Here is a 26,689-nt window from a genome sequence, read left to right on the forward strand (position 1 = left end):
GTGGTCTTTGTTCATTGTCAAGTAGGTGGACCCTGGCAGAGCAAAAGATGCAGAAGGACCTCTTTGGGTAACTCAGCTAAAAAGTCAGGACTTCAGGGACCATGCATGACAGGTACGCAACCCTCATTTTCAGGTCATACATTGGCAGCTAATAGCTACTTTTGTGCATTCAGCACTTTTGTGCCTTCCATTGTAGGTGGATGATTCTCCTGCTCCAGACATCCAATTCCATGATTCAAGTAGCTTGATCCGAGCTGATTTGGTTGAGTTATGGTCGAACAAGGATTAATCAGCTGAGACATTCGCACGTATGCTGATGTATGGATTGATGTAATCTCTCTTTGACCGTAGCTCAGCCAAATCAGCTCGGATCAAGATAATTAAATCAGGAAATGAATGCCTGGAGGAGGAGCATCGTTCCATTATGATGGAGTAGACAAAAGTTGGTATTGGATAAAAGTGGCCGTTAGCTGTATTTTTCTTGTATGTACTTATGGAACAATGAAAAGGTGTCTTTGTCATATCAGCTTGACGATCTATTACAAGGATGTACTCTATAACAAGATAATTGATGAACGCAATACCGAAAAAAGCAACGACCATTCATAGTGCATTTACACGACTTTGGATTACTACTATCAATGCATGCCAAAGGAATCGGCGAGTAAGGTATATATTATCACAAATAAACAACAAAGCGAGAACATTTAAGTACGAAGTCTATAAGATCCTCGACCAAAGCTCAATGGAACCAAAACTCCTAGGTAGGCCTTTGCCAGTACTTGCAAACTGGATGCATCCAACACAAGCAAGAATGACGTTGCCCGTGCAGAGTCAAGCACAATGCTAACCAATACACCATCATCTTCTTGTAGCTCCTCGTCAGCTGATGCAGATGGTCTGCCAATGAATACAGCTTCGCTTGGGTAACAATTTTCTTGATGCCATGTTGCTGTCACCTTGTGTGTTTCGATATCCTAAAGATGACAAAGCGTGAGTTTGGATATTTGAAGAAAAAAGGGATGTAGATGTATACTTACGGTCTTGATGATGCTATCCCAAATCTTGCCATCACTTTCTTCCGAGAAACCCACACCGTAGACATACTTGTGACGATGCATTCTGTACAATGGATTTACTTGAGGAAGTTCCATGGATGATTGAACCAACTGTCCAGAGGAGGCTACAGGGAGCGTTGCATACCATCCAGCGGCAGCAGCAGAAGGTTGAGCTGTTGAGTTTTCCACATCCGTTGTTGCATTGGTGCCGCGAAGATAGCTCCACATGGATGAAACTCTTGAAGCTACTCCAGATGCTGTTGGCAGGATACTGTTGTTGGTCAAGTAGCTGAGACTTTCGTCTTCAATGTTGGATAAAACGAAACGGCGTAATTCGGATGATGCAAGGCGAGAAGGTTTCATTTCAGAAGGATTTCGCATATTCTCGGTCGTAAGTTGATGTGCAATCGTAGCATCCTTGTAGCAAAGAATATCCACATTGATGTTGTCATGGCCATCCTCGTAGGCATTCACGTGATGGAATCTATGAAGAAAAAGAAGATTACATGAACAAGGATGTTGAAAGATAAAGGCCTATTGTCACTTACGCAAAGCAGGCATCAGCTCGGTAAGTTACAAGATGTTGTCCCTTGTCTCTTGAAATGACGTAAAAGAGCGTGGGTTCGGATGGATAAAATGAGAATGAATCCATGATGCTTTCATTCCATGCAAACTTGACGGCTCCTGTATTTGTCAACAAGGGGAAGACAACCTAAAAGGACATCGATCAATAAAGAGAGTCACTTGCTGTCGTAGTCAAACTCACCAATACAATGTACTTTGGAGTCAATGAGAAGCTGTGAACGTAGCCAGTGGGAGCTGTAACAGATGCAATGATGCTTCCTTTTGGATTACGATCGCTGATAGAGAAGAAGTTGTAGCTTGTGGACTGATAACCTATCTCCATGGTGAAGTTGATGTATTCGCCAGTTTGTGGATCGTATTGGCCGTTGGGACATGAGCTATAGCCTTTGAATGCTGGATTCACTTCATCCCAACAGAGCACTCGAGTAGGTTTGAGATCAAATGGATCAAGCTCTTGAATCTAAAAGATAACATTAATAAATGCCCTGCTTTCTTTAAAGAAAAAACCTTTGTATACATACGTGATTTGCATAATTCTGAGCAAAAAGACGACCATCGACACCAGGGATACCAGCCAAAATACGAGCAGCACAAGGTTCAGCATCGGGCTTGTTGGCTTTTGGGGCAGATTTCAAAAACTTGACAAGCATCGTTTGGTTACTATCGGTCTTGAATAAACCAGCAGGATGAGGTGGTGCATAGCCATGGTGATCACGAATCTTCTCCACCAAGCGTCGACATGTCAACCGACTGCGATAAGTGATAGCATTGCGTTTGCCGTTGAAATCGAATCGATTCGCCAAAGGAAGACTATACTCGACAAAGTGAGTATTCTTTTTGGAGGAGTCATGTGCTATTTCAATTACCCATCAAACCAATGACCAAAGCTGAAGGTAGCTGTTGCACTTTGAAGCAATCCATCGATTTCAATCTTGCGAGTGTATCTGATATCATAAGTGCCAGGACCAATAGTGTAGTGTTCTCCATTGAGCCATTCAGGGAGCTGTCCTTCCACCTCCAGATCAGCGATGCCGTCAATGTCACCAGCGTTGGCAAAGCCCTATTCAATGTATATAGGATAAGTGAATGGATCATTGATATGGGTATGTAGGTAAATGATCACCTTGACATGAGAGGTATCTGAATCCAATTCGATCTCACGTTCCTTTACAGGAGTGGTGGCGCCACTATCACCGTCTTGAGCATTGGGCAATCCTTCAGCGTCAAGGAGCGAGCTCTCTTGTTGTTGAGACCATGTATCATTGCTATAGGCCGACACGTCTATCGCAGAGCTTTGCTGGAGAGGGTGGCTGGTAGCTCGCTTGCCTTGATCGTCGTCTGAATTGTCGCTCGAGACGTTTTTCCATTCATTCTCATCGGAATCGGCAGGCTTGTCGGCAACGGCACTTTCAGAAATGACAGAGAAGGATTCATCTGACGTTGCTTGATCCTCACGTGTAGGAGTCAAAGGATGCTCGACGTCGGCTTTGTCACTCATATGTTGCTGTGGGCTGATATATATATATATATATATCAGGAATGAAAGAGGAGAAATACCAAGACAACGACAGCTGGACTTGCTACTATTTTTGTACCTGATGTCGATTCGGTCACGTGTGCTTTGGCATCTACCATTGGCATTGCCTTTGTGGACATCATTCTAGAGCCTACATGGTGGATGTGGATACCTGATAGAGATTGCAAGTCTACTTGATAGTGCCTAAATGGGCTTTCTACTACGTGGATGGGAACATTGTTGTCGCCTTTATGTGATAGGACACCCCATTGTTGATCTAGAATCCCAAATAAAATATACCTTTATTGGATCATTGTATGAACAAGTTGTTGACCTAACTACTTATTACTACATGTGTTGTATGATACAGCTGTATTATCGAAATTGGATCAGGGTCCTTAGGACTGCATTAAAAGTGCCGAGATAATGAGTGGAGCTATGTGATTTCCCTTTCTCTTTCACATACCCAGCCGTTAAACATGTCAGGTTCCAACCCAACGTCTGCACGACCATCCCCAACCTTGCCAACAGACACCAAAGATACCATCATGGATACCTCACCGCCTACCTTCAGAAAAGAGGACTTTAGCTTCATGCGAGACTTCCACCAAATCATTGAACTCATGCTGAATGGGAACAACCAAGAAGAGATTGGCAAGGCAGTGGCACAGATGGACGAAAGGTTTGAACATGCACGACGAACATTGCAAGAGTTGCCTGGTCTTCAATACGTCAAAGAGGAACAAGAAGCTATCCTTGAACGCGAAACGGCAGTCTTGGATACCAAAAAGCGTCAACTGAAAAAGTATATGGAGCTCTCGCCTTTCAAATCAACAGCTGAGGATGCTTAGAGTGAACCGCATCTATGTATCATTTCCCCCATCATTGCCATGTATATAAAACCTTTTGATTTACATTTCCTCACACTATCAACTTTATCATGTGATTGACGTTGTTATGATACTCTCTATTGGTAACTAGTAATCCTGGATATGCTTGTTTTGCTTAATACTTTCAGGCATCCTCATTTGGTATTCTACATGATAATACAATAAGCATTGATTCCTCTCCAGTGATAAGATGTGTATAAGTACCTCCGTTCTGCGTAATGTATCGTACCCAAGGAAGTGCCTGGTAACCACTCTTTTCTACAATCTTGAGATACCGTACTTGGATACCGGATACAGTGAAATAAGGGATCTCAAACTTGATATTGATAGGTGGTTTTCGCTCCGTTTCTTCAGCTAGAAAGACATGATACGTGAGTCCATATGACTTTCCCCATCCTTCTTTCCTCATAATAACATACCTGCTTGGACCGACGGTAATCCAAAATGAGCACGCAAGATGAGTTCTTTACCACCCTGGAATTGCTTGATCTTCCAAACCAGACACGATCTTTCAGGTTTATATGATACCGATCCGCTTGTGCTCTATGCGATCATTTAATATGCATATAATGAATGTATCACCTTTCGTAACTATACCTTGAACTTGGGTGTATCGGCATCGTCAGGTACGGGTACTTCGATTTCGACGTTATTAGCAGAGCTCTTTCGCTTGAATTGGGCTCTAGCTTTCACGAGGTATTCCACACGAGAACCCGAGTATGTCTCAACGACAGCTTCCACCCATATCAATGGCTTGACAGAAGTTTGTAACCGATAACTCATCAACTCAAAGTCGCCGTCTGGAGGAATAAAGCTGATTGTGCGATCATTCTCGAATCGTGACAAGCGTACGCATTGATGAAACTTGACATCTTCCATTTCAATGGCCTTTGCCGCATTGCTTGCTACCATCCTACCATCAATACTTTTTTTTCCAATCGGCTATTTGGATGCTGCATACATACCTCGTCCAGTAGCTTCAAACATAACCTTATCGTTTAATCCCAATCGCAACTCCGGCATCCCTGAGAGATAACATCGCATCTTGACAGCGCCAAGCACTTCGCTACGAAGCACATTGCCATTTGCATTCACCTGATCAAAAAAGGGTGAGCACCAAAATCGAATCCAAGATTGTGTTCACGTGACTCATACCAATAAATTGACGCTTTCAATGACATCCAGGAACACCTCATTCTTTTTATACTTGATGCCTTCTGAACGCCAAGATACAGCATTGGTGACAGCCATAGGGGGTCGAACTTGTACTTCCAACTTGTATGCATCCTGAGTAATGTATCTTTGGTCGAGATGAGCAAACAACGAACACAACCATAGACCACGAGAATCCCTTACTCTTGCAAGATCTTTGTCTCGGTCGTTTGTGGATAACCAAAGTCCATCATTTCATCCAACAGCTCGTAAACAATAACAAAGTTGTCTCGAATCGATTCTTCCTCCAACTCTTTGAAATATTCGGAAAACACTTGTGTGAGCTTGTGAAGGTAAAGCATGATCGAAGCTGCATTGGTGTTTTTCCTTGTAAGAGCCAACACTGTATCGAAGTAATGTGGTTAATACATGCATATGATTCATTGATAGTTACGTACAGTAAAGGTTGCTGTGTTTGAGATAGAGATAACTGATGCCATCATGGGTAAAACACGGCAAAGGCACCTGCTCGTCCTCAGCCTCGGATACCTGGGTGGGTTTACATATGTCATTATCCAGTCGTCATGGTGGTCGCCTAGCAGCATCGGATATACATACCAAAGGCATGAACTTTTCGACAGCACTCATTGGAATGTCACCGCGATAGTTTCGTGAGATGAGCACTTTGCCCTTGAGGTCAAGAATAAAAACTGTAGTATTATGTAAAAACAGTCGTAATCGTAAGCTTCTTCATGCTTGAAAGTCAATTCGGTCATCCCCATGCTGTTTCGTACCTGCAGATGCCATGGTCCGGAAATAGTGGTGATGGTCTCGAGAGCCGTGGAGGAGTAGGTTGTGTGTGGGCAAGTTAATTCATGGACCTTTCCTCAAAAAGCTTTCTGAGTCTGAATCAAACCATGGCCACCACCATCAGTGATGGCTACCATGATACCACCAACAGTTGCCATGACAATGACACTACTAGATATCGGCACATTCTTATTGCACCGGCTCTTTGCCGGAAAAAAGCATGATAATGACACCAAGAAATACCATGCGCATCATCAGTCAATCAAGTAGGAGACTTTGGTGGAGCTTGCTTTTTACAGCCACGTGGAATAAAAAGGGCCTCCATATCGCATGATAGGAAAAGGCCTGCATTGTAGAAGATTGGGGCAGGATAAAGTTTCAATAAAGTCCTCTACATAGAAACCACCATATGAGATGATGGTTGTTCATCATTCAACATGCATGAGAAGCGGTAATACAAGAGCGTATTTTAAAGTGATTCAACCCTGCGTTGTTGCAATCATGCAAATTGGATGGCAAATGGCACGTTGTTACAGCAGATAACGTTGGACTAGATCACAACCCAACTGGAACAGTAGCTATTGTAACATCATCATCATCATCAATGTACCCTGTTGCTTGTTGAAATGAGACATGTTTGCCTATCATGCAATGAGCCATCCATTGTTCAGGAACCATGGGGAAACTAGTACATCTTGTTGCTAATACCACGGGGATCTGAAGGTTTCAAGCAATAAGCATTTTTGAATCACATCGGTGGTCTTTTAGATTAGGGTAAATCTAAGCATAAATTTTCATTGGATTATGTATACAGCCACGTTTTCTTGTGCACATGGAGACCACGCGTAATTGAAATGCTGCAAGATTAAGTTGCTGGTCCCAATACAAATGTCATGCACAGACAAAGGTGCAAAAAGATATATAAAGATGATGATGATGGGATATGCTTTAATCATTCGAGATAATACTCATTCATACAAATCATGGTACACATTCGCCTGGTGCCTCATGTTAGCCATGGTAAACCATGCCATGTCTTTGATGTTGTCGAAAGAGACATGTCCCAAGGAACAGTGCTCAAGCTTGGTCGATGTGCTGCTGCTACGATACCTGCTGGTAGTGATCCACGCAATTGTTTGATATTCAGGAGTAAGGTTGTGAGCCGACATCATGCTGAATTATGGAGTGATGGCAGCAAGGTATGTCATCAAAGCAAAATGGAATAGGCTGTATTTTAACTTTATGCATCCCTTCCTAGTTGTACATTCGGGATATCGGTTCCTCGAGTGGTACCTTTGTCAATCACTTGCGACTTTCACCTCCCCGAAAACAAAGTAAATCTCAGCAAGTGGTGCACGATGGGGATGTGATACAGCTGGGGATCGATTACCAGAAAGGAATCGAGCCTGCATTTCGAGCAGTGCGTATGCGAGTGGAAATCATGCCTTGCTCTCCTGATAAATCAAGGACCTTTTCAAAAGCAGTATTCGAACGCTTACATCACATCACCACCACCCCAAACCGAGAGTCACAAGAAGAAGATGAATGTTGCATATGCCTTTGTCCTATTGCATCATCTCAAGCTTTGTTTGTAGCTCCATGTGCACACATTTATCATTATAAATGTATGCGACCTGCAATGGAGCAGCATTTCCCAGCTTTTTCGTGCCCTATTTGTCGCGCCTATTGTGATCTCGATGAAGATGTGGATGATGAATGCGTCATGATACCCACAACAACATCCAAAATCAATAGGCAAATGTCATCCTCAAAGCACAATCATCGGAATGCGCGCCATTTCAAAACACTCTCCCCACAACATGTACATGCTGCAGCTTTACCATCCACCAAGGTTGCTATGATACCAACACATAGCAACAGCGTGGATCGACCACCTGCCACGCAACAGTTGCCACACATCCAATTGCGTCCATATCATGCCATTGTTGCATGAGCCTTATCATCCTCCCCTAATTTTTAGACTTTGTTGTACTCAACCCATCGTGTACCGATATAGATACTTTAGAGCGATAATAATGCATTATCTTCAATCCCATCTGCATGTCAAACAAACGTTACATTGTTATTATAAAACTGGGTAGCCTTTTTGTGTGTATGACATGATACTTTGAAGAGATGATGCAATCATAGGGGGATGGTTGCTATGATACTGTAAGAACGACCACCATTGTATTGAGATTGGGAAGATGTGATAATGATTCTATATGGATAGCATCTTTATTGAATACATCATGGTTGTATCTAGTGTAAAGAAAGCAAAGTGAAAAGTGTCTACCTATCAGGATCATTGCAATGCAGCGGAGGAGGTAGTAAGTATTAGGAAGTGGCTTTTATCTTACCGTACGTCACGCGGGCAGAGAAAATATTTTTATCATTGGGCAGTGGCCGTAGGGAGATTTTCCTTCCTCTACTTCGTCCATCTTCATAGACGCCATGTGAGTTGATGCCCCTGGTCAATTTTCTCGAGCTCTTTCAGTTTGTTAGCTATCAAAAACACCACTCGTTTTCAGCTACGTTGTATGTTGTCACTCTCCAGATGGCTGGTGGGCCGCCTTTCCATTCAGCTTTTCTTTGGGGGAGGCTGTTGCCATGTTGAAGAAAGCATCTCTTGGAATGCCTTGCGTGATATCGAAAAAGGGTTGTGCAACTATGGCAACAATAACATACTGGAAGAGCAAAATGATTTGACAGCCCAACAATGTGTCTTTGTGTGGTGTATTTACTGATTCGATTTTTTTGTCTTTAGGGTCAACTTGCGCAACCAGAAACGTTTGGCCGCCTCTGTCCTCAACTGCGGCAAGAGAAAAATCTGGCTTGATCCTAATGAAGTCAACGAGATCTCCAATGCCAACTCGCGTAAGTACAAAGAAAAAGGAATTGGATAAAGGAAAAAGGAATGGGATGACCAACATACAACATACAACAACAACAATAGGCGCCAACATCCGCAAGCTTGTCAAGGACGGTTTGATCATCCGTAAGCCCGAGATCAGCCAATCTCGCTTCCGTGTCCGTGAGCGTGCTGCTGCTAAGCGTCTTGGTCGTCACATGGGTCTTGGTAAGCGTAAGGGTACTGCCAATGCTCGTATGTCCCAACAAGTCCTCTGGATGCGTCGCATGCGTGTTCTTCGTCGTCTTTTGCGCAAGTATCGTGAATCTGGCAAGATCGACAAGCACTTGTACCACTCCCTCTACCTCAAGGCCAAGGGTAACGGTTTCAAGAACAAGCGTGTCTTGATGGAGCACATCCACAAGGCCAAGGCTGAGAAGCTTAGAGCTAAGACTCTTGCTGAACAAGCTGAAGTTCTCCGTGCTAAGAACAAGGCCCTTCGTGAGCGTCGTAAGCAACGTGCTGAAGCCAAGACTGCTGCTGGTGAGCAGTAAATTAACTTTTTCTGGTGCTCTGTCGTCGTCTTCGTTTTTCTCATTTCCCCGCGTCTAATAAATCCGTTCATTGTGCATTTCGGTTGCGTGACAAGATGGGATGATATGTGTGTGTGTGTGTGTGGCTGATGGTGCATTTACACTTTGGGAAATTGAAAGAGTGATGGGATCAACCCGCATTTGCTCACTGGTATCACATTACTCGTTTGTGTTTAACTGTTTTGTACCTTTCTCTTTCGTCCTCTTCTCTTTCGCTTTCTCTCTTTTCCTTTACATTACTCTTCGCCAATGACAACCCATTCTCGCGACTCTACTTCAACATTACGCGCCAACATTGCCTTGGGTCCACCACCTTCACCACCACCACACACCGAACCCGTTTACTTTGTTTCTCCAATGACGCAAGACAACAGCGAATGCTCAGCATCGCCACTTTCTGCACCAACACCACCATGGCAACAGTATCCAATGGCATACAATACATCCAATCCCCCTATCAGACAACCGAGTACGAGCAGCAATCGATATCCTCCAACACTTGGGATCAATATCGGGCAGCATACTACTTCTACTCCTCGATCCAGTCGCATAATGTCAGCCAATGTATACCCCGCTTTTCTATCACATGTGGCGTTTGAGCTGCGGCAACGTGTGATCCTCGGTCCTCGATTGAAAAATGGTATTGAATATCAAAATGCATTCGATGGTCAGGAAGCTGTGGTATGTTTCATTGCTTATTCATGTGTGTATGCTATGTTTCACTGATCAACCTGTTCTCCTCCTCCTCGTTAGGATAAGCTTTTGATCATCCTTGGTACCACCAATCGACATTTAGCTGTACGAGTAGGCCGAGCATTAGGTCAACAACGTTCCTTTCACGATGTCATTTACGAACGACAATTGGTGGATTCATCTTCAGAAATATATCAATTTGACGAGCGATTGCTTATACCAACAGGCCAAGATAGTGGATCACCTGGAAGCATGACTCTCGATGATAGCGATAATGATGACGATAATGATGATACGTACACAGATCAACACATTCCTCCTCCTTCAGCTGCTACAGAACACTTTTACGATTCTTTATTCGGTCAACGTTTCGATATTCGGCAGAGCTTTACATTGATCGATGAATTCCCTTGTGGCGTCTTTACAGAACTTACTCATTGCTATTCACCTACATGTTTGCTGGATGATCGACCGTGTTACAGCCTTTCATGTCCAAAGATATCAGCTTACGAGAGGCAGAAAAGACATCTTCGTGAACAAAGCATCGACACCAGTGCAGAAGATCGATCATCATTTTCAACGGGATCATTGCATCATGATTATTATCGGCAGCATGAGCTATGGTCCAATACGGTGCCTCAACAAGTGCGAGATACGATTTCTGAGGTGGAATGGAAACGCCAAGAGGGTATCTTTGAACTCATTTTCACTGAAGACAACTTTGTACGATCCATCGATTATCTCAATGAGGTATCCATACTTGCTCGAATTGGCCGCTTTTCGTATCACTTTCTAAATGCAGATTATATATAGATGTGGATCGAGCCCATTTCTCAATCGGATATCATCATCCCTAATGCACAATGGCGTGAAACCTTTCTAAAGAGTGTCTTTGCCAACATCATGACCATACGCAATATCCATCTTCAGCTCTTATCAGCACTACAAGCCCGTCAACGAGAACATCCCATTGTGTCCATGATCGGTGATGTCATGCTTGAACATGTGTACAACATGGAGCCGCTCATTCAATATGGAGCCAGTCGCTATCAAGCCAAATTTGCTCTTGAACACGAGAGAATGATCAATCGGCCATTTGCTGCTTTTGCCAAAGTATGTATCGTAACACACACACACACATAGGCTCGATGATGATGATGATGATTAATGTGTACATCGCATTTCAATTTTCAGCGAACAGAAGCACATCCATCATCGCGTCGATTACAACTCAATGCCTTCTTATCAAGTCCAACGACTCGTGCTGGTCGATACAATTTGCTGTTGGAAGTCATCCTAAAGCGCACACCAACCAATCATCCCGATCGTGAAGCTATACCAAAGGTGATGGAGATCATTAAAGGGATTTTGGATCGAATGAATCATACGGCTGGTGAAACCAAGAACAAGTTTGATCTACGGCGTATGAATGCCAACCTTCGATTCAAAAATCAATCTGATCAAATCGTAAGTTGGCTTAGTGGGTGGGAAGGTTTTAGGGGGGAAGGATGAAATAAGGTAGATGTGTGTGTGTTTGTGCGTGGGATGTGAGGCTGAGCCTAGTAGTTATTCTTTTCTTTGCTCAAGACACGCTGAAGACAACGCATGCTGTAATTAGGATTTGCACTTATTGGACCCAAAACGAAGAATCATCAAGGAGGATCGATTGCAGAAATCACCTAGCCGAGGTTCAACAGAATACCAAGTGATACTTTTCGACCACTATTTGGTAATCACTCGTGTTCGACTCGAAGGTGCCAGCCTATATTATGTGGTACAACGTCCGGTATGTAAATGCAGCTTCATGGAAATGCTGGAAGCACCATGTCAGGCATTAAGAACGTTACACGACTAACATGGATGTCCCTTTTTCTATAATAGCCGATCCCGGTCGAATGGCTCATGGTGACAGCTGAAGCACAGGCCAACGCATCTTTGATTGGCACCAACAACAATCGACCAAGCTTTCCGATCACGTTTCATTACCTTGGCAGAAAAGGGAATGGAGGTCCTATCACCTTGTATTGCAAATCAGAACCCGCACGCAAACCATGGCTAGACAAGATTCATCAGATGCAAGCTGAGCGAGAAAGGAGAGCCGTGTTCAAGATAATACCAGCCATCAAGCCACGAACCATGTCCAACATGTACAAGGCACATCATTTGGTCACATTCAGTACGTTTGGTCGATGTTACGTTTGGAAAAGGTCATTGAAAATTGACATTTTGGGGGATTTTTTTAGATGGCGGACAACAATATGTGCTTGCTACGGATAATGGCGTCTATGTTGGTCACACTGAGGAATCAAGCGTCCCAAGCCAAATTCTTGATATACAACATGTGACCCAGGTCCACGTGTTGGAAGGTGCCCAAAAACTCTTGGTGCTAGCTGACAGGACATTATGGGAATACGCATTGCACGTGGTGAACAATACCAAGCCCAGGAATGATGAGAGGAGGGAAATGATTGAAACAAGCGTTCCTTTCTTTCATGTTGGCATCTGCTTACAACGCACAACCATTTGTGTCCCTCGCAAAAACAGGCTCAACACCAACATCACTCTCTTTGAACAGCTGACTTGGGAGGATCAGATCAAAAAGCTCAAAAAGGCACGCCGACACATTCCACCCAAACCACACCCATTAGATTTACATATGAGGAAGCTTGAAAGGAAAGAATACTCCATTCCTGGCGATGTATGGGATATTGAATTGACCAACTCGAAAATGTTGATGAGCACATCACGTGGTGTCATTATTCTGAATATGGCTCAGGATGAAAGACCTGGACGTAAGCAAGCAACAACGTGTTGTTTTTCTTTTGTTCTAAACAATGTTGTTATAGACCTTTTGAATCATGAGGATCCTCTGTTGCATTTCATTATACATCGAGAAAGTGAAGACCATTTTCGATCCGTACAAAAACGCATCGTCTTGTTTCGTACGCCCGATGCAGAGCATATTGTGTGCTATGATGGTAGGCGGAGATGGGCTATTACTACTACGCGGCATTGCTCTAACGTATAACAATGTTGTAGAATATGCATTCTTCATTGATGGAAATGGGAATCGGCAACGACCCGAGTTTATTATTGAGTGGGAAGGTTCACCCGAAGCATATGCATTTAGTTACCCATACTTGCTTGCCTTTGAGCCTAATTTCATTGAGATTTGCGATATTGTAACGGTAAGTTACGTGTGGCTTCATCCCCAATGAGCTATACACTTACATTTGGATTAGGGAGAGCGTGTGCAAATTATACGTGGTTCAAGCATCAAGTGCCTTGTTGATCATAACATCTACCGGTCCAAGATACCCATTGTATTCGGAGCCATGAATGACGCCTCGGAGGACAACTACTTGAACATCTTTCGACTAGAACGCGCTATTTCCCCTTCATCATCATCTTGACTTTTTCAGCAAAAGACACCTTTCCAGATACCCCACAGCATCATATTATTATTATTATTTTGTATACAACGGCCAATGTCGCACTTTATAAATGCTATCTCATGTCATCACGACGACAAATACCACCATCTTGGTGTGGGAACCGTTATATCATGCATGCTGCATGATCTGCATGATCTGCTCTTTTTTCTTGCATCGTTTTGGTTTATACCCCTCCCATTTACTCTCTCTTTTCTCTTCTCCATTCACCGTCAGCAAGCAACAACGTGATGACCATCACCTCTGACATCTCTCATATTCCCGTCATTGACTTTTCACTCTTTCACACCGATGTCCACGCATGTGCTAAGCAGATACTTGATGCAGCCGAAAATGTTGGATTCTTTTACTTGCGCAACTTTGGTTTGAATCGGAACGAGGTGCAGGACATGTTTGCACTGGCAAGTAGAGCGACGACAATTGTCAACTCCCACCATGTTAACTCCACCCACTCATTTCTAGAGTAAAGAGTTTTTTGCACGACCCAAGGAAGAAAAACTTGTCTATGCCATTACCAAGGACAATGTTGGCTACTCAAGTGTGCGTCAAGAAGCGTAAGTGAGAAGGAGGAAGAGGAGGAAATGCACCTGATCCCCCAAAAGGCTTATGTGTATGTGCTGTACCAATAGAGTGGATCCCCAACATTATGCACAGGGTGATTACAAAGAGTACGTGTGTGATACCATGGCAACAATGACATCCATTTACCTTGTTTCCACATTTCTGGTTAGGTCCTTTCATGTTGCCAAATTTAAGCAAAATGAGCCAGCCCAAGATTTGCCACCCGTGTTTGATGAAGCTCGCATCAAAGTCGATCATTTTGTCAAGGTATTTGTTATACGCAAAGGTGTATTGAGACCTATTCACTCTTCTCCGAATAGACATGTCACACCATTGTATCCCAAATCATGGAATGTCTTGCGATAGCTTTGGAAGTATGCATGTACTTTAGGCTGTGCAGCGCTGTTGTATCTATTATTTACCTGCATTTTGCATAGATACCAGAATCCGAGGGTGGCCGTGCATGGTTTTCTTCACGTCATAAATATGAGATGCCATCAAACGACGTGTTGCGCTTACTTCATTATCCACCGCTGGAGCATGCATCCGAAACAGATGATATTCGTATTGGAAGGTGAGAGGATGGCAATGAGGAGTGAGGTAAAAGATTGGGTGGGATGCTCATCAGGTTGGTTGTTGCAGACACTCGGATTATGGATCGTTGACCCTTTTATTCCAAAATGGTGTTGCTGGTTTACAGATCCAAGCTAATCGTGATGGTGACGAGGAGATACGTTGGTTGGATGCACCCGTTTTGGAGGATTGCTTGACAGTGAATCTAGGAGATTGCCTTGAGTATTGGACAAATGGCCTTTTACGTTCCACCAAACATCGTGTTGTCTTTACTCCAGAGACACAAATGAAACCACGCTATAGTATGGCATACTTTTGTCAGGGTGGTCAAGCTGTTCTCGAGCCAGTGCCTAGTCGTTTCATCAAAAGAAGCACCAATCAAGCTGCTACTCCACCCCTCACGGCTGCCAAGCATCTCAAAATGCGACTCAATGCTACCTACAGTGCCTATTAAAGCCATTTTTATTTGCACATGTCATAAATAAAAGGGTCACTTGCTAACATATTTATGTATGCGGGAAAGGTGCATTGATGTCGCAATGATTGTGCATATGCAATACCAAGCAGCCCCTTGATCACTTTTCTTTTCCCTTCCATGTACATCACCTTACCACAGTATGGATAGCTGATCATTGTTTATTTTCATGTAACATTGATAAATGATGGGTATACCACCGCATGAACAGGCTACAAACATCTAACTTTACGTGTGTGGATAATCTTTTTTCATGAATCAATAACGTGATGTGATATGTAGTAAATGAACGCGGTAACATCAAAGGAGAGAAGAAGGAGAAGAACTGACGTTATGCAACAAGGGGATGAGGAGGAATCACTATAATCCTTGATAACCAGTAAATGCTGCATCCATTCAGAGGTGCCAGAAATAGAAGCTTGCGCACATGAAACGTGGTTCACCGCTGCTGTTGATCCCTTGTTATAGGTCTCCCTTAACTCCGTGATGTACAACCAGCTTGGATCGATAGATTGGATACACGCACTACGCTCTGTATACTCATCCAACTCAAAATAGGAAATGCCAGGAACAGGAGAACAAGGGGTATGGGGAGCACTAATAGCAACAAAATGTTGTTTGTGAGGGGAAAGGAAGAAGCGTAATATACTACCCGTACCTGGAGGAGCCACCTACTTTTCTTTTCCTCACTCCTCTTCTTGCTCTTTGTCATTGTCTTTGTCTCTTTCTTCCTCTTTTCTTTTCTTTTCCCTCTCCTTATACACGCACAAACACACGTTCCTTTGTCTAATACACTCAGCTAATTCACAACATGGATAATGATATGAGCAAGGTACATTTATTGATAGTATCATGCTATCATGAATCTCATTCTTTTCATATATAAAGGAGATTCACAGCTTTGTGAATGAGCATCTGATGGCAAGCTGGCTGAGTACAGAATCGTCATTCACAGAGGATTTATTCGACACTGTCATTGTTCAAGCGCCATCGAAAACATCCACCGATGCAGATTATGATGATGAGCTAGCACCATTACAGCAAAATAAGAAGAAAGGACGATTACGTACCAAGCTATCGATCGCTTCTATGATGAACAACAATAATAACAATTCCAGCACCAACAATCGATCCATACCAGCGTCATCATCGACTTGCTCTATTGCACACTCTATCACCAGCAGCATTGGCTCATCATCTTCACCCACAACTACATCCCCAAAAAGGGTGATGTCTTCTTTTCGCCGAGTCAAATCATTCCATCGTTTGCGAGAGCACATCAATAACAAGAAAACAACGCTGGCTACCTCACCTAGCAACGTCTCATCCGTATCGCCCATGTCACCACCACCTGCATACCAGTATCAACGACGCCCTCATTCCGCTTTATATTACTCAGCAACGGACCATGACGACAGCGTATCCACGTCCTCCTCATCCTGTTTTTCACATTGTGGCGGTATCAATAGCAGCATCACTACCACTACTGTTGGGAAGCTTTCTCATGTTATCCAGGAGCTTGTTGAAACAGAAAAGGCTTACTATCAAGACATACAGCTCATTCACGATATATACATGTTCCCCGAAACGCCATCACCTTTTACTGAACACGAGCATAAACTTTTGTTTGGTAACATTACTGCTATCCTGGATCTGGAAAAGGAGTTGGTGCCCTTGTTATGCAATGACGAAAACAATATCGGTCAAGTTTTTATGCAAATGGTAATAATGAAGACCAACATAGCCTTTTTGGGTATAGCTCTCACTAACGAAACTTCTTCTACCTCTTCCTATATGTAGATGGATAGGATAGAGCAAGTCTATTGCACGTATTGTAAACGCCACCAAGATGTAATTAATGCTCTCAATCATGCACAACAAACAAGAGCTGAGGTGCAATCTTTTTTGAAGGTAATGACGGAGAAAATGACAACAAGGAGGTGAAAGGAGTATGTGGGGTGGTGGATTTTGAGAGAAGAAAAACACACACAAGGAGCATTATTATCATGGCCTCCATGAGTTACAAGTATACCCCGCACCATCAAAACTACCGTAACCCCCCACTTAATTGGATCTCAATCATACGCAAGTCAACTAAAGCTATCGCTCTAGTCATGCTATAAAGCTATGCAAGGACGAACGACAAGTTGGGATTTACCTAGTTTGCTTATTAAACCGGTCCAACGTGTGCTCAAGTATCCTTTGCTGTTACAGGTAAGCTTATCCATAAAGGCTCATTTGCTCTGCTGTAGCTGATTGGTGAGAATAGGAAATGGCCAACTTGGCATCCCCAACAGATCCTGACCTTGAGGCTGCTGCCGCAGACATTCAACGCGTGGCTGACTATATCAATGAAATGAAACGACGCAAGGATATGGCTGAGATGATCCTTACTGGGAAGCCTGATCAGACGAGCGTAGGTAAAACCCCCACTTTGTTTTCGTGTATCGTGTGATTTTGCTAAAATCTCCATCATGATTACTTTTGACAATAATAGCAGATGGTGTAAGTGCCACTTTGTTGTATCCCCCTCCCAAAAAAAAGGATGCTAACTTTTATTGTGTTGTAGGCATGGTATCAACAAGACGATTGCACGACGTGCGTACCGCTTGAAAAAAGCTGTCGGCAAAAAGGGCAACAGCAATAATGGTGACAAGGCATCGACAATGGCGCAGGACGCCATTTTTGATACACTCTATCAGCGATTCGAATATCAACAGCAAGTAGGCCATCAATTAGCCGATCGTTTGATGGCGTGGGTCGACATGGTCAAAGCATTATGCGCACAAACACATACATTTGCTGTGAGCATGGAGGATTTTTATGGGCCATGGGGACCTATTCAAGAGTTTAGTAAAGTGACCTTTGATTGCATTGCAGAGGAATTGGTATGTCATCCACGTATACAACAAATACCATGACAGCTCACCCATAATGAATCAAAAGGAACGGCAAGCCCAAGAATTGGTGTCTACACGTTTGAATACTTATCATCGACTTTTTGATCGACCAGCACAAGTGATTGCTAAACGTGCTCGCAAGGTGGTAGATCATGAGCGTGCTGAAAGCTCGGTTGACGATGAAGCGTATATGGCCATCCACACACAACTTGTTGAGGAATTACCATCATTCCTTGCTCTTGCTGCAGAGTACTTTGATATTGTAATGAATGAGGTTCGTATCATGCAAGCAGAAACGTATCAACGATTATGGCAAGAATGGCTACGACTTGCCACTATGCTACCAGCCAACGGCGAGAATGGGGGAAATCAATCCTCGCATACACCGCCAACAACACGCGATATCATTAATGAATATCAATCACGCATGTTGCCGCTACATGAATGCATGGAGAACATTTGCGCTATCACTCAATCGAAACAAAGCCCGTTGTCATCGCGACGTGTCAGCAGCAGCAGTAGCAACCATAATCCAAGCAGCGAAGAAGATGATTTAATGACCTGGGATGAAATGCTTAAAGCATCTTCATTGCCGAGAAAGCGAGATTCGGGCGTTGATGGTTAGTATAATACGACTCATTTTGACTTTGTCACCTATATCACTAATCGTAATATGACCTTTACAGAAAAATTGGGAGGGGATAATAATAAGGGTCATGATCCCACTACTGACGATGGTTCACCGCTTGAGGCAAACCAGTTGCGAATGGCCAAATAACATTGGTTGGAAGGAATACATACTTGTTACCATCGTCGTCATCATTGTGAATAAAGACAAATTGTAATATTTATTGATTGCAAGATTCTACGACAAGTTTCATGTTGGGTTTGGGACGTAAAGTGACTTGTTGACGCATATAAGGTGTAAAGCCTGGTTCCTCAGAGAATCGAAGACGTGTAAGAAGAATAGCCAAAATGATTTTAAACTCTACTAAAGCAAAGCGGTATCCAATGCATTTACGACCTCCTTCCAAGAAAGGCATGTACACGTAGGGGTTGGCTTGATTGGCAGGAGCCTCTTCCCATCGAGAGGGTCGGAAGGTGTCTGCATCATCTCCCCAGTACTTTGGATCCCGATGGGTGATTAATGGCGACATGATAATAGTAGTATCCTTGGCCACTACATAACGACCACCAAGCACTGTTTGATCTTTGGCTGTGATACGGGATGTCATAGGCACAGGTGGATACAAACGCATCACCTCCTTGCACACGTTATTAAGCAGCGGCAAATTGTTGACTTGTTCATAGGATGGCATCTCCTCCGTATCCACATTAGCAAACACAGGCATGATTTCTTCACGTAAAGCATCTTGGATATCTTTGTGCTGCGCCAACAAATATAATCCCCATGACAATGCCACCGCTGTTGTATCGTGCCTATTGTTCATGCATCCATCCATGTTAAAATAAGCACATAGGTGGCTTTTTCTTTTATCGTTTTACGTACCCTGCTGCCAAGAATGTTAAACATTGAGCCTTTAATTCTTGATCAGTCATCGTTCGTCCTGTATCATCATCAACGGAACGTAGCATCAACGACAAGAGCGCTCGATTCGATTCTGGTTGCTGCAGCAATTCCTTGCGTCCTTGTTTAATCAATTCAAGTGCTTCAGCATGAAGTGTGTTGATGATGCGTCTCAATGATCGATTGCGTTGTGTTGGGATATGATTGTAAGCAGGTATAAAGAGACCGATACCACGAGCCAAATTGTTGTCACCAGACGTAAGATCCAAATACGCTTGACTAAGACGACCACCGCTCGTGTCAAGAGGTGCATCCAATACGGATTGGAATTCTGCGCCAAATCCTGCCAAACCAATGGCATCAAGTGTGGCAAGTGAAAGGCCATGATCCACCACAATGGTTGTGGGTTGATTATCTTGTAATTCAGAGAGCCATCTATCGCGCAGCTGGAGCGCAGGCTTTACGATGGCGGGTACCAACGAACGTAAGGCTTGTAATGAAAATGCTGGGTTGAGTAGTTTACGTTGCTGTCGATGGATATCACCTTCGACTAGCAACACGCCTTCTTCACCCACCACAGGTGCCAAAAATCGACGTGTTTGGGGATTTTTGACAAAGTCATAGTGCTCCAACGTCAAAATTTGCTTGATAATCTCCGGGTCGGTCACTAGCACTGTTGGCTTATTCCATGCTCCATGGTAGCACACCACGCTGCCGTATTGTTGAGCCCATTTTCGATGAGGTACAGCAGGCTAGAAGAAATAACGTTATTACTCATCATCATCATCATTCATCAAAGGTTTGCAATACTTACAGGGTCACGAATAATTTCTCGCATGTTGCCTAGCAACGGTATCCAATCGACCCGTGGACCTGGAATCGAGTTGGCAGGATGCAGGTACAACCGATAAATAAAATAGCGTGCCACCACCCACGTTGCTGCACTCGTTAACCCAAAACGTATAATCAAGGAACGTATGTTCGGCTGCGACTTGAGTACAGGGAGAAGCCAATCGCTTAGTGTATCCTTCAATAATTGCGTGCTTGACATGATTTCTTGAAGAGAGAGGAAGAAGTGAAGGGAAAACAAGAATGAAAAAGGCGTATTAAATGCTAGGTTTGTCGGCCTCTTTTTTCCTTTTGTGATGACATTGTACGACTATCAACGTAATCAGCTTGGCTGTGTAACACTATACTCGTTTTGTAACAAGATGCTGCTCGATACGTCAAATGGCTAGATGCAAGGCGCCAAAAGCTATGTTGACGTGATTGTGCTTGACAGCTTCTTTCCTTATCCAACATCAAGCGAAATGTCCTTCATGGCCTCATAGATCATTACAAAGACACGTAGTAATGGCAATGCCCGGTTGAGCAATCTCTCTGTAGCGTATACAATCAATAATTACTACTACGTGCTTGATATGATGAGGCTAAGCGTAGCATAGGCTGACATCCGCATTCGGTCTCTTTCTTCCTATAATGGCAGTAAAGAAGCTTTTCCTTCAAAGAATGAGAATGCATGATAGTCTTATCTAAATATAATTAACTCCGTTGACATTGTTTCAGAAAAAAAAAGCATCGTATCATTGCATCAGATGGGATGTATTGATAGTGGTTGTGTTTGAAAATTATCTTCTACTACGACGTCTTCGATCTCTATCTCGTTCTCTATCTCTTTCACGTTCACGGTCTCGGTCTCGCTCACGGTCTCGTTCCCGCCTATCATCCCGACTACTTCTTTCATCTCTATTAACAAGCATGTTCTCAATTAGTACTACTATCGTTTATAATACACAAAGGATCATTCAGCGTACCTGTATCTCTTTTCTCCACGATCCCGATCCCGATCATCATCCCGATCCCGTTTCTTTGAGCTGCTGCTACCGCCATTACTGGATGTGGATGCTGGGTTATTGGTTGATGCTGCTGCTGCTGTAGAGTTCGAACCAGATCCAGCATTGGTTGATCGTCGATCACGACTTGACCTTCGTTGTTCTTCCCGTGAACTTCTGGATGACTCCTTTGATAATCTTCCCCCCGAATCTCGTGGTGCCGAATCACGGTTGGTATCCCGAGCATGAGCCGAATCACGAGCTGCTTCTCGAATAGCTTCACGCGCATGGTCACGAATACGAGGTTGATCCTTTGAAGAAGATTCACGGCTATCACGGTGGCCACTTGAATCGCGTGCTGATCGTGATGGCTCTCGTGCTGAACTACGTTCGCTTTCTCGTCTGGATTCTTTGGATGCCTCACGTGATGATCGATCATCATGATCATGTCGACTACGTTTGGAGGATGTGCCTTCATTGGTCGATGTGTTGGATGTATCTTCTCTTGAACGTTTGCGATCAGGTGATGGTATCCGCTCATCATTGCTGGATGGCTTTGGTGAAGCTTTTTCGCTTGGCGCTTTTTCAGGCTCGGCCTATAGCATACATGCATTAGCATCAAGCATGAGAACCATATCCAAAGTATTTACATACCTCTTTCAATCCAAGGAATACATCTTTCGTGACCCAACGAGATTTGCTCTTTTCAATTAGACCCAAGTAACTAAAACACACCATTCATTAATCAAAAGTTCCATATTTAAAATCCATTAATACATTACCTTCTTGCGAGCACCTTGAGATTGTCCTTTCTTTCTCGGTTAGCAAGCTCTTGTGTGGTCTTGACAAGCACTTGGCCATGCTCACGAATCATGGGGAAATATGGAATAAATTGCTTGAGAATCAAGAATGCATTGCGGATTTGATGTGGTTCACCCGATTGGAGTGCTTGTTCAATAGCCAAACTCGTCTTGAGATGCCACTTGTGCATGACCCGTTTGAACTCTGTAAAGTTGAGCAAATCCTCTTTGGATACATCCTGTGATGTCTGTGCATTCCACTTTTTCTGGAAACCAATCAATCCCTCGCCATGAGCCTCCTTGATATAGAGTTGTTCATCCTTTTGCCATTCCGAAATCTTGGCAAATGTGCGATACAAGAAGCGTGCATGGATGGTGGTTTCATATTCGGTGAAGGAGAGGAGTGCTGTGGGTAGGTTTTCTGAAAGCACCTTGTCGAATAATGTCAAACTCGAAAAGTTGCGAGCACCCAATCGATGGATCAACATGACAAATTCAAAGCAAAACACCGCATCAGCTTCTGAGATCATACTCCTTGGCAAAAGGCAATGTTGGATAATCGATGAAATCAAAGGTTGCCGATCAACATTCATTGGGAACCATCGAGCTTGTGACGTCCGTAAAATTTGCATCGTCTTTTCCACATCAGCCTTGTGTCGAGGTAAATCTTCTTGGAGGTTGTCAAGACATGCTTGTGCTTGTCGTTCGGCTTTAGCCACCACTGAAGGTCGATTGTTGAGATAGAAAGAAGATCGTGTATCACGGCATTGAGCAATCATATCACTTTGTCGCTTCATGGCTGCTTGATAATGTCCTTCAGGGACATGGATATCATAAAGACTGAGTTGCCAGAACAACGTGTAGAATTCACTGGTGATGAGGTTGAGGACACTTGGTTCAGTGACAACATTGGGTACTTGATCGATGAGTGAGCGGAAAACAGGATGTGGCTCGTCAGCATTGTAAGTCTCGGTAGCATCAGGCTTATACGTTCGAAGGGCGTGGCGTGTTTTGGGTCGTACAAGTTGCATGGTCAAATAATCGGGCAGCTTGTAAACAGTGGCAAGTGTGTTGGCATCAGGAATAAGTGCATCGTATTCTTGTGGCTCGAAAATCGTTGTCATCATTTCAAGATACTGGTTGATGGATTGATGAATAAGATCGAGACGTGATCCAAGAGCCGCAGTACTGATTTGCTCTTCGCTTGAGCATGCTTCTCGTAATCGATGTAATAACACAATAAGCTCTAGAGCTGTGCCGTCCTTTTGTAATGCCTCCTTTGTCCTCGTAATCACACGTTTGCTGGCCTTACGATTGTCACCAGAGATGGGTTGAAATGCCTCAGCTTTGATCGTTTCACTGCACGATGCTGATAAAATCTGATCATCGGTCATGGTGCTGCCAATAATTTCAATGCCGCATATCTTGGTAATAAACTCATTGAACAAGATAAGATCATCCACGGCATCGTCATAGTGAAGTCGCAAGATCATATATCGGAATAATGGCATGGGATCAAGGCCTTGTTTCTTGAAAAGCATACCCGAAAAGACCGACAAGGCTATGCAACAAATGTTAGCATCAATGGGGCAATCGACAAAGAAGGGTATCAATACGTACCTCGTAACCACGTGGATGTCATTCCATCTTCTTTGACTTTGGCCTTCTTTACGCGACCAGGTCCATTAAAGCCGGTCCACTTTTCGGTCATCAGATATCCCAAAACATCGTACGTAAAGTCACCCATGTAACGACATGCATCAGCCATAAAAGGAGCCATGTTGTCAAATGACTGGATCTGGTCAAGCATGACACTGAAGACGATCGTAGGGTTCGAATTGGCAAGTTTACCAAGATCACGACCACATTGTCGAACATCATTTCTTGAAACACGCCTAGTAGAACAGGGTCAATTAGTCACTCCTATGATTCCTTGTTTCATTTTGATACTTACTGCATGACTGATTTGACAGATCTCTCAGTGCGTGCCTTTAAAAGCTTGCATTCGATCGACTTTTTGTAGAAATCAGAGCCCCATTCACCATACAAAGCATATCTAATCCAAGATGACATTAGTGCCTCGCTATTCAACCATGTTCCTCATTCTATTATTTACCTTTCTTGGAATGTGAGCTTGTCCAATAATTCCCATAAAGATGCCATTGTTCCAGGATTGCATCGGCTGAATGAAACGGATGGTAAAAGGATTTCGCGAATCATGCTGAGACAGTAAGGCCGGCAACCAGGGAATTCTTCTTCACGATCGATCAAGTGACGGACAATCAACAAGAGCTTAGCAACGAGGTTGGGAGCGAGATACATCTTGTAGCCAGCCAAACGCATGACGGGAAGGAACACTTGTAATAGATCTTGGAAGGTGTTGACCTTTTGAATATCATCCGGCCAATTGCGATAAAAGAAAACATATCGCTCTCGTTTGCTGATATTGTGCGTATCGTCACGAAGACTATCCATGACCAAGACATCTGCAAGTTCAGGCATCTCTTGTTCTGTACGTCCCAATGCTGTCTTGATTTCTGATTCCTGCACACGTTGCTCAAAGAGCTTGTACTTGTCCTTGACTTGTTGAGGGATCACAGTGTCGTAGATAGGAGCAAGCATCTTGTCGCAGATGCGATAAATGTTGTGTGCGAGCTCGGGATACATGTCGAGTAATTTGTCGTATTTGGCGAATAAAAGCTCGGCATGATAAATGTCACCGATGGCCAACAACGCACGTGTCAATTCAACAATGTCGTTTGCTTTCAATGCTTCTTGCTCCTCGTCTTTGGATTTGGACTTTTCCTTGGGCTGCTTCACACGTTCAGTGGTACCCTCTTCACCCAATGCGCCAAATTGTGCCAAAAGACCGCCTGTGTTGGTGCTGATCTCTTTGTTCATATTGTCCATATACTCCTTCTTTTTCTGGGCCATTGCTGAATCAAAAGGATATAGGTAGGGAAGAAGGTCGTGAAGTCGAATGAGCTTCTCCTTGATAAGCAATGCACATGCATAATACAATTCCTTGGGTGGATTCTCCTTTTGAATGGTCTGATAGTATTCAAACTTGAAGCCCAGTAAATGCGCCATCACCAAGCTGCCGTCATCAGGAAGATCACCGAGATGAAGATGTTCCATCCATGCCGATTGCTTGAAAAGGGTGATCCAGAACACGTAGTTGCATAAGACTTGTTTGACGAAAAAGTCGAGCAAAATATCAAGCACACGATTGGGATCAAGGTGGAAGATGCCTAATCAATGAATACCTTCATGATTAATATCACTTTTCGGTTATTGCCGGGATGACATCTTATTACCAATATGAGATGAGATGGTTTGAAGGAAAGTAGGCACACGATCGAGTGGTGTTGGCGGTGCTTGATTACGCTTGTCATATTCATGGTCGGTGCTGCCAACGATGAGATCATTGATCAAAGCAGCATATCCCACATTGTCCTCACGGAACAAGTTGAACTTGTTTTGCTTGTAACTATGATACATGTTGTTAATAGGCTATCCATCATACATAAATAGATATTAACAATGAACTTACATCATGGAGGTGTTCAAGCGGACAAGTCTGCGATCGAAGATATCCTTGTCAATGATCAAGCCAGCATCTTGTAAGGTTTGACTGGAGAAATGGATCAAACAATCGGCGCGTGTCAAAATATCACGTTCCTGAGCATGCATACGAGGGTTACCGTTAGTCAACGTTGGTGCAATGGATATGATTGTATTCTCTTTACCAAGGCTCCCTTGATCATAGCAATAAGGTTGGTCTTCCTTGTTTTCAGCTTTTCAGCAGCATCGCCTTCTGGTTTCAACTCTGCAAGACCTTCGAGTCTCGTATCCATGCATTTGAAAGTGTTGATGAATAGAGTACGCATGTCGATGTTGTATTGCTCGAAGATAGCGTTGTCGTCCTTGATTAACGCGCCCATAAATCCAAGGAAGTCGTCCACCGCATGCTTGCCATCCATCGTCGCATCCGTTGTCCGTGAAATCAAGATTCGTAGAGGGTCTTTGCGTTGACCAAAGACAAAGGTAGGTGCACCCTCTTTGGCGAGTTGGATCTCTGCCTCCATGGCGCTAATTGTCGGGTGGAGAGAGTGTGTAGGTGACAAAGAAGAGGGAGCCAAGCAACCCTTCTTGGAAATTCAGCAGTCGTTGTTGTACCTCCGCCAATGGCCCACCACATCACCCCCATCACCCATTCCCTACGTACATTTACCATCCACATATGATTACATTATGCACTCAACAACTACCATTCGATAAACAAAGTGTGGTTTTGTGGGTATTGTAGATCTTGAGATATGAAATGCTATGTATCCTTGTAAGGATGATGGTGATGCAAAGGCGATGCTGTAGTGCTGTATAAGGTAGATAAAGGAAAAGAAGGAGAGAAGACAACAAG

General features: G+C 43.5%; 10 protein-coding genes across 10 annotated transcripts; 6 read left to right on the forward strand and 4 right to left on the reverse strand.

Moving 5' to 3' along the window:
* Positions 1-707: 707 nt before the first annotated feature.
* On the reverse strand, positions 708-3,141 carry O0I10_007176 (uncharacterized protein; the record flags this gene model as incomplete). The annotated part of the gene is made up of 7 exons (XM_058487194.1): positions 708-977; positions 1,041-1,542; positions 1,607-1,770; positions 1,825-2,103; positions 2,165-2,453; positions 2,510-2,703; positions 2,767-3,141. The coding sequence occupies 7 exons, from the start codon at positions 3,139-3,141 to the stop codon at positions 708-710; spliced, it is 2,073 nt and encodes a 690-aa protein (XP_058342009.1).
* A 497-nt stretch (positions 3,142-3,638) lies between these two features.
* Positions 3,639-4,010, forward strand: O0I10_007177 (uncharacterized protein; the record flags this gene model as incomplete). The annotated part of the gene is made up of 1 exon (XM_058487195.1): positions 3,639-4,010. One exon carries the CDS (start codon positions 3,639-3,641, stop codon positions 4,008-4,010), a length of 372 nt encoding a protein of 123 aa, XP_058342010.1.
* A 126-nt stretch (positions 4,011-4,136) lies between these two features.
* Positions 4,137-6,008, reverse strand: O0I10_007178 (AP-1 complex subunit mu-1; the record flags this gene model as incomplete). Its single annotated transcript, XM_058487196.1, has 10 exons — positions 4,137-4,195; positions 4,254-4,403; positions 4,469-4,592; positions 4,647-4,954; positions 5,015-5,144; positions 5,205-5,349; positions 5,406-5,604; positions 5,660-5,750; positions 5,820-5,911; positions 5,996-6,008. The coding sequence occupies 10 exons, from the start codon at positions 6,006-6,008 to the stop codon at positions 4,137-4,139; spliced, it is 1,311 nt and encodes a 436-aa protein (XP_058342011.1).
* A 986-nt stretch (positions 6,009-6,994) lies between these two features.
* On the forward strand, positions 6,995-7,965 carry O0I10_007179 (uncharacterized protein; the record flags this gene model as incomplete). Its single annotated transcript, XM_058487197.1, has 2 exons — positions 6,995-7,210; positions 7,270-7,965. 2 exons carry the CDS (start codon positions 6,995-6,997, stop codon positions 7,963-7,965), a joined length of 912 nt encoding a protein of 303 aa, XP_058342012.1.
* A 510-nt stretch (positions 7,966-8,475) lies between these two features.
* Positions 8,476-9,416, forward strand: O0I10_007180 (60S ribosomal protein L19; the record flags this gene model as incomplete). The annotated part of the gene is made up of 3 exons (XM_058487198.1): positions 8,476-8,549; positions 8,779-8,888; positions 8,968-9,416. 3 exons carry the CDS (start codon positions 8,476-8,478, stop codon positions 9,414-9,416), a joined length of 633 nt encoding a protein of 210 aa, XP_058342013.1.
* A 288-nt stretch (positions 9,417-9,704) lies between these two features.
* O0I10_007181 (uncharacterized protein) lies at positions 9,705-13,561 on the forward strand (the record flags this gene model as incomplete). Its single annotated transcript, XM_058487199.1, has 10 exons — positions 9,705-10,136; positions 10,209-10,898; positions 10,962-11,261; positions 11,343-11,615; positions 11,767-11,934; positions 12,030-12,324; positions 12,392-12,940; positions 12,995-13,126; positions 13,188-13,336; positions 13,391-13,561. 10 exons carry the CDS (start codon positions 9,705-9,707, stop codon positions 13,559-13,561), a joined length of 3,159 nt encoding a protein of 1,052 aa, XP_058342014.1.
* A 269-nt stretch (positions 13,562-13,830) lies between these two features.
* On the forward strand, positions 13,831-15,188 carry O0I10_007182 (uncharacterized protein; the record flags this gene model as incomplete). Its single annotated transcript, XM_058487200.1, has 7 exons — positions 13,831-14,001; positions 14,063-14,154; positions 14,230-14,268; positions 14,332-14,428; positions 14,482-14,535; positions 14,599-14,735; positions 14,804-15,188. 7 exons carry the CDS (start codon positions 13,831-13,833, stop codon positions 15,186-15,188), a joined length of 975 nt encoding a protein of 324 aa, XP_058342015.1.
* Positions 15,189-16,020: 832 nt separating this feature from the next.
* Positions 16,021-18,887, forward strand: O0I10_007183 (uncharacterized protein; the record flags this gene model as incomplete). The annotated part of the gene is made up of 9 exons (XM_058487201.1): positions 16,021-16,041; positions 16,098-16,931; positions 17,010-17,120; positions 17,322-17,423; positions 17,479-17,625; positions 17,707-17,714; positions 17,779-18,097; positions 18,156-18,729; positions 18,796-18,887. The coding sequence occupies 9 exons, from the start codon at positions 16,021-16,023 to the stop codon at positions 18,885-18,887; spliced, it is 2,208 nt and encodes a 735-aa protein (XP_058342016.1).
* Positions 18,888-18,957: 70 nt separating this feature from the next.
* Positions 18,958-20,688, reverse strand: O0I10_007184 (uncharacterized protein; the record flags this gene model as incomplete). The annotated part of the gene is made up of 3 exons (XM_058487202.1): positions 18,958-19,549; positions 19,620-20,389; positions 20,452-20,688. The coding sequence occupies 3 exons, from the start codon at positions 20,686-20,688 to the stop codon at positions 18,958-18,960; spliced, it is 1,599 nt and encodes a 532-aa protein (XP_058342017.1).
* Positions 20,689-21,265: 577 nt separating this feature from the next.
* On the reverse strand, positions 21,266-26,357 carry O0I10_007185 (uncharacterized protein; the record flags this gene model as incomplete). The annotated part of the gene is made up of 10 exons (XM_058487203.1): positions 21,266-21,383; positions 21,452-22,065; positions 22,124-22,193; positions 22,252-23,830; positions 23,890-24,164; positions 24,224-24,325; positions 24,386-25,520; positions 25,587-25,759; positions 25,823-25,950; positions 26,019-26,357. The coding sequence occupies 10 exons, from the start codon at positions 26,355-26,357 to the stop codon at positions 21,266-21,268; spliced, it is 4,533 nt and encodes a 1,510-aa protein (XP_058342018.1).
* Between the last annotated feature and the right edge of the window lie 332 nt (positions 26,358-26,689).

This window comes from Lichtheimia ornata (genome assembly GCF_029851405.1).
Source record: "Lichtheimia ornata isolate CBS 291.66 chromosome Unknown scaffold00034, whole genome shotgun sequence".
In the NCBI taxonomy this organism is placed as follows: Eukaryota; Fungi; Mucoromycota; class Mucoromycetes; order Mucorales; family Lichtheimiaceae; genus Lichtheimia; species Lichtheimia ornata.